At 48.4% G+C, this 6,750-nt stretch overlaps 1 protein-coding gene across 4 annotated transcripts in view; it reads right to left on the bottom strand.

Annotated features, from left to right (window-relative positions):
• The window catches only part of Slco3a1 (solute carrier organic anion transporter family member 3A1), a 333,074-nt gene that overhangs the window by 267,279 nt on the left and 59,045 nt on the right, over positions 1-6,750 (bottom strand). For all 4 annotated transcript variants that reach the window (XM_017802983.2, XM_029555668.1, XM_008852334.2 and 1 more), the window contains exon 2: positions 259-724. In XM_017802983.2, the coding sequence (XP_017658472.1) occupies positions 259-724 (466 nt within the window). The remainder of the gene's footprint in view (positions 1-258; positions 725-6,750) is intronic.

The following is a 6,750-nucleotide window of genomic DNA, read 5'->3' as shown; positions in this document are numbered from 1 at the left end:
CTTTTTGAGACAGGGTCTCCCTGTAGCTCCAGCTGTCCTGGAACTCACTATGTAGACCAGGCTGGCCTCAACTCACAAAGATCGGCCTGCCTCTGCCTCCCAAGTGCTGGGATTAAAGGCTTGTGCCACCACACCCTGTCCCAGTATTCTTTTTTAAATAATGGAGATGTTCAGCCAATTCTGAGAGTCAGTGCCCCAGCAAAACAGGGCCCAACTTTGTACCAATACATCAGTACACACAGCAGGGGCAACGCCTACCTATGTAGAGCGAGGAGTCCTTCCTCCGCACGTGGTCATCAATGTAGGAGACCCCCAGGGGCTGCACAGGGGTAGCACCGATGCCCAGGAGCACCTGAGCCCCAATGAGCAACAAGTACATCATGTTGGTGGCTGTCCGGTTGCGACAGATGAGGTCAGGGTCTGGCCCCTCATCGCTGCCAGAGCCATTGGTGGCACAGACGTCTCCGCCCTCGGCCCCCCAGCGGATCTTGCCGGCTTCATACTTGTACTGGTGGGTGAGGAACTCAGGCAGTGCAGAAAGCAGCGCGCCCAACGCCATGACGATGCCTCCACAGCCAATGAGGCGAGGCCGGTGTCCTCGCGCCCCGAAGTAGCTCACAAAGAGGATCAATGCCAGGTTCCCGATCTCGAAGCTGCTGGCGATCACGCCCACGTCGGCGCTCTGCAGGTTGAACCTGCGCTCCAGGGTGGTTAGCACGCTCACCTGAGGGCGGTAAAAGGAAATGTCAAAACTCATCTTGGGGGACACTAAGCGTCAGCCTCCCCTGTTCTTCCTGGCCCCTCCCACCTGCCTGTGATGTAGTACCAGCTGCAAAATAAGGGGAGAAACCCAAAGAATCAGACAATTCAGTTTCCCAGTAGCAAAGATAGTTTTTCTCAGCCTCTGGTGCCACCCTCAAAGGTTCCTTACACCTCCACCAGGGAGGCCCCAGGAAGAAGACTGAAGTCCATACATTACACTCAACCCAAATACTGCAGGCATGGTCTGTGCTACACTGGAGAACTTAGGAGCCAGGGGTTCTTTACCAAGATGTCAGCCAGAACCAACTGGGTAGCAAAGTATATAAGCTAGGTCACCCCAGTAAGACACTGTATCTCTCCATCTATCCAGAATGACCTTGAACCCACTCTCTAGCACAAGCAGGCCTTGAACTCACTCTGTAGGCCAGACAAGCCTAGTTGATCCTCCTATCTCAGCTTTCCAAGTAGCTAGGATTACAGGCCCACACCTCAAGGCCAGGTAGTAGGCTCATAGTTAGCTCCATTTCCTTCTGGAAGTTTCCAAATGACACAGATTTCCCTAGAGGCCATCTGGTAAAACACCCCTGACTGTTCTAAGCACTGGAGCCCTGTCGAGGATATTTTTATGATTTTCTTCACTTTTATATTCCTGTCTGCCTGTATTTATTCAACAATATTTACTGAACATCTCTATTTGCCTGGCAATGCCCTGGACACAAAGAACAGGAAAATGAGGAGAGGACACCTGGCCTTAGAAGGCCACCTGGGAGGAAGGTAGACACCTACCCAATTGGAAGACAAAGAGACAGGCGGTCACATTCACAAAGCACACTCCATAGTGGGGGATCATGAAGGGAATGTGCTATTGCAAGACTTCTCAGGATGGAGGGAAGATGAGATGGCACCCCTCGTCTGTTTGCAGTGCCTTAATGGGTATCACAGGAAGATAGCTGCCTATCACAAGAGAGCTGGCGAATGAAGGCCCTCACTGAGCAGGGAAGAACAAAGCAAGTCACACAACATGAGGTCCTGAGGGAGTAGAGAACTGACTTAGATCAAAAGGAGCCAGGAATGCCACAGTGAGGAATGCAGGCAATTCATGCACTGTGGTGACAGGAGTGCAGAGCACAGAGAGAGGGCACAGGTGATTCCCAGATAGTTCCTTAATCAGCTATAACCCTGGCCAAATCAATTAGTCCTCTCAGCTTTGATTCTGGGAGAGCAGCCCTTGGATATGAAAATTAGAATCATGGCGCAGGCTCTATAAGTGAGGGCAGCCTTCCTTCCATGGCAGGACAATGTAAGAGGCAGCAGTGGGCAAGGGCCAGGCCAGGGCCCAGACCACCTGGGTCCACCCTATTTCCAGGTAATCAAGTTTCTGTTTTTTAGCTTTCACATCTGTGAAATGACAGTAAGAATGTGACTTCCCAGAGTTGGGGCCAGGAATAAACCATGCATGTATGTAAATGCTAGGAAAGGGTAAGCTGTAGCCATTATGGATCATCATATTTCTGCGGCCCTAGGGAGCATCTGGGATTTTAAAAGCCTAAGGATAACACAGGGTGTGGAGAAGAGATACTGGAAGAATTCGTAAATGAAGTACAGTGGTAAAACAGCTGAGCACCTATGGAGGGAGGGGAAAGCAAAGGCCTTCATCAACACAGTGGCAACAGAAATGCACAAGAAACAGAAAGGGCAGGAAGGAGTCCCAGAGCCCTCACCTTCCTCCTCACGGACTACAAATGGGGACATGGTTATAAACACCCAAGCATTCACAAGTTTCCTGTCATGTCCCATCCGCAGCAGGTATCTAAGCATACACCCAGGCACCTGTGACAGTGATGACTAGTAGGCCTCTATGTCCCCTTGCTATTAAAAGAACAGTGTGGTTAGGTTAGGCTGTTGCGCCTCACTTTCTTTCAGCTGCCTGTAGTTAAGCCCTTGAGCCCAGCGGATTTTAGCCCCATCTAAGAGCAGAAGCCCTTGGTGAGCATTAGCAACTTCAGACACCTGGACTCCCACAGCATTGGTGACTCAGCTAGACCCTGAGGTATTTTCAAATCTGATCCCCAGCTGATGGCGAAGAGGGTGAGAAGCAACATGTTAAGATGGTGACACATCATTGGGATCTCTCCCCCAGCACTGCTATATGGGCCGGCTCCACAGAGCAGTGTAGCATCTGTCACACCCTCTATCATCCAAGCTCCAATTCAGATTCCTAGTCCACAGTGCTTTCTAGCCAAGGACAGTCTGCAACCCATTCAGCCTTGGCTATGTGATTAGATGGCTACTTTTTTCAAACACCAAGGATTGTAGTTGTGAAAACATAAGATTAGACTGTCCTGGCCTGGTTACAATGGCTCTAAAATGCTCCCAGAGATGTTCTTTCTGAAAGCTCTGAGCAAGGGAAAACAAAGGCTTCAGTTATTCCCTTCTTTTGCTGTAACACTAACAGGCATGGTGGAATAAGGCACCATCAAGGGTCTAAGCAGGAGTGATAGTGCAGATGGCCTAAAGACCTGGGAGGTGGAAGTGCTGAGTCTAGAAAGAGGCCCGAAAGAACGAAGTAGGGACCAGTTAGGACAGAGGCCCCAGGATATGCCAGGCTCCTTGGGCAGTCCGATGGTGTCTTAGCATTTGATTGCTGTGACAAAGTAACTAAGATTTTTAAAAAAGTATAACCAAGTCATAAAACATCATGCAGGTGTGCACATTTACAATGACAGAGTAAGGGTGCCCGTGATACAAATAGCTGCAGGCAAGACACAAAATAGCCAGTTCTAGAGCCAGATCACCATTGCAGCTCTCATCCTGCCTCAAAGAGTCAGTTCCCCACAGGGGCGACAGGAAGTATCGGGGTCTTTCATCCTTGACCTGTGTTCTCCTGTGGGCCCCAGTGATACCCATCCGGACCAATAGTTAAGTTACTGCAGGCATTCTAAAATGGTGCTTTGTGGATCAATTAGATCTGAGGCTAATGTCTTCACTCATTTAAAGCACAATTTTAAGAAGCTGGACTAATTAAGTATGCATGAGGCCATAAAAACCACTTGTGGCTTTTATGTGGCAGTGAACAACCCGGCACTGAGGGAGCTAAGAGCTGAAGGGAATGACTGCCTTTACTTAATGGGTAACAGGCCTAAATGGAAACAGCTGGATAATTAGAGACAGAGACAAAGGGACAGCAACTCCAGGGGGAAAAGGAAAAAGGAAGTGCTCTTACCCTGGACCAAGTGGGGATGAAGTCGGTCTGGTTTCTACTGCCTGGATGGAAGGGGGAGAAAAGAAAGAAGGAAGGGAGGGGCTTGCATTTCAGAATCTCCTGAACTTGTGTTAAAAATACAGACTCCCAGCATAGGGGAGATGGCTCAGTGAGCAATGTGCTTGCTACATAAGCATGAGGATCTGAATTCAATCTCCAGCGTCCATGTAAAAAGCCAGGTGTGATGGCTCACACTTGGAATCCCAGTGCTAGGGAAGCAGAGACAGGCAGATCTCTGGGCTCAATGGCCAGACAGACTACTCTAATCAGTGAGAGTCCCAGGTCCCAGTGGAAGACCCTGTCTCAAAAAGCAAGGTGGATAGTTCCTGAGAAATTACACCCAAAGTGGACCACTGGCCTCCACACATATACACACGTACAGATGTACCTGCACACACATGCACATATAGCCACACATATATACACGTGTATGAATTCCTAATCCCTGAAATAAGCCTAGTAGCATGAAATATGCTCTTTTGCTTTTTGTTTGTGGTGCTGGATATAGAACCCAAGGCCTCTAGCATACTATGTGAGCACTCTACCAGTGAGCTCTGCCTCCATCCTCATCTCTAAACGTGAGGTTTTAGAAAGTTCCAATGTTTCTGAGGCCTAGTTGAGAACACTATTGATCATAGGTACACACTCTCAATCAGTCTAAGGCCTGAGTTCAAAACTAGCCCTGCAGGGTATCAGAGTACTTGGTTCTATGGAGTTTCTGATTTCCCCCACAGGGCTGTGGTGGGGACTTCAGGGTCTGTGTTTCTAAGAATGCCCTGAGGTGCTGATACTACTGGTCAAAGGACTCCACTTGACAAACCCCTGCTCCACTGATCTTCCTCCACAAGCATCAGAAAACAAAAGGCTTCATTTCTAAGATATTCCAAATCACCTTACCTCCTGGAGTACCTGAGTCACACTGGTGCTGACTGAACTCAAGAGCTCTACCCAAAGGGCAGACTTTGGTCCATGTGGATATCAATAATGTAGGACAAGAGACCCCAGAGTCTGTAAGCAGGTGTGTCTGAATCCTCAATCACCCTCAAAAGGACTTACTGAGCTTACCACATACTCCTCAGCAAAAGCCAGGTTCTAGGGGCAGCAGAAAGGAAGCTTGGGATCATCTGGGAGATGCGCCCACTTTCTCATTCTAGTTTAGGTGCTGAGGTGGGGCCTGGACTGCGATCCCCTGGGGATCTCTGGGAAAACAACAGTATGTTCTCCCCAGGCTTCTATCACCAAGATTGACCAGTGTGAGAGAGATGGCCTGAGCATCCACACTGCCAAAGTTTCCCAGGTGATTCTAATACCCAGGAAGGTAGAGTGCTGTGCACACATATGGCAAATGTGTGCTGAGAAGACATGGGTGGTTTTAGCACTGCAACTTGTTCTATGTAGTTTTGCAACCAGAGAACTTCAAGGTCAGTAGGGCACTTCTGATTTTTTCTAAAAATATTTTTTATTTATTTATTATTTTTTATGTGTATGAGTGTATTGCCTGCGTGTATGTAAGTGCATCCATGTTGTGCAATGCCACAGAGTTCAGAAGAGGGTTTCAGATTCCCCTGGAACTGGAGTTAAGGACGGTTCGTAGCCACCCTGTGGGTGCTGGGAATCGAACCTGGGTCCTCTGCAAGAGCAGTCAGTGCTCTTAACCACTGAGCCATCTCTCTAGCCCCAACACTTCTGATTTTTGAAGACACAGTCTTACTGACTATGAAGTCACTGTGTATCAAGGCTGGCTGGGATCCTCCCACCTCAGCCTCCGAGTACTGGGATCACAGACATATACTACCAAGTCTGACTCCAATCTGGCTTTGATGGCACTTGATTAAATCAACCTTTCAGAGCCTGTTTCTATACCTTTGCACTGGGTACAATGCATGTTCCTGTGAGAACTAATGGGCTCAGGAATTGGCACTCAGTAGGTGTGCACAAAAGAGCTGTTGTCATCACTGGTGTGCATGATCGGTGGTACGATTTCTTCAGTTTCAAACTGGATTTCACACACCCCAGTGCCTGCTGTGTGGGAAGTTCAAAAAGTGTGTGACTGTGATTAAGAGACAATTCAGAGATGGCAGAAAGAAACCATCTAACAACAACATAGCTACCGCACCACAACAGAGTGGCAGAACAATCAAGGAGATGAAAACACAGAGAATAGATCCCAGACACGGGAAGAATGAACTAGATTTTAAAAGACATGGAGTGGGAGAAGTTGCCACAATATCCTAAAAGCAAAGATGAGTGGTATGCAGTGGCATAACAGGAGGAGAGTTCTGACTCCCCTGGGGGAAATTACACATGGCTTCAGAGCACCAACATAAAGCAACCTTGAAGGCCACTAAGGGTTTCCTCTTGGTTCAGAGGTCAATGGGGAGCTAAGGGAGGTTCTTGAGCAGGAGTCACTCTTCAGAAATAGCACAGAATTCTACACAGTGTGGAGTGAGGAGAGACTGAGAAGTTTGCTACTGCAGCAGTCTTGGTGAGAAATGAGATTCTCTTGCTTATTGCTGGCATGCCATTAAGGAAGGGCACCTGTGTGGAGATGCCTGCAAAGTCAGATATGAAAGACCAGGCAATTGCCTAAAGCATGAGATAAAGGGCTCACACGAGGAAACAGATGCTAAGAACAGTCCAAGAAATGCCAGCCTCACCGTGGTCATGGAAAAGACCTGTGGTTGCTTCTCTCAGGGGTTCCTGGGTAGGGCTTGGCACACTTTTTC

Source organism: Nannospalax galili, unplaced genomic scaffold, assembly GCF_000622305.1.
Source record: "Nannospalax galili isolate Female #2095 unplaced genomic scaffold, S.galili_v1.0 scaffold63, whole genome shotgun sequence".
Taxonomy (NCBI): Eukaryota; Metazoa; Chordata; class Mammalia; order Rodentia; family Spalacidae; genus Nannospalax; species Nannospalax galili.
Note: the sequence above shows the minus strand (reverse complement) of the source record. Positions and strands in the feature narration are given on the sequence as shown.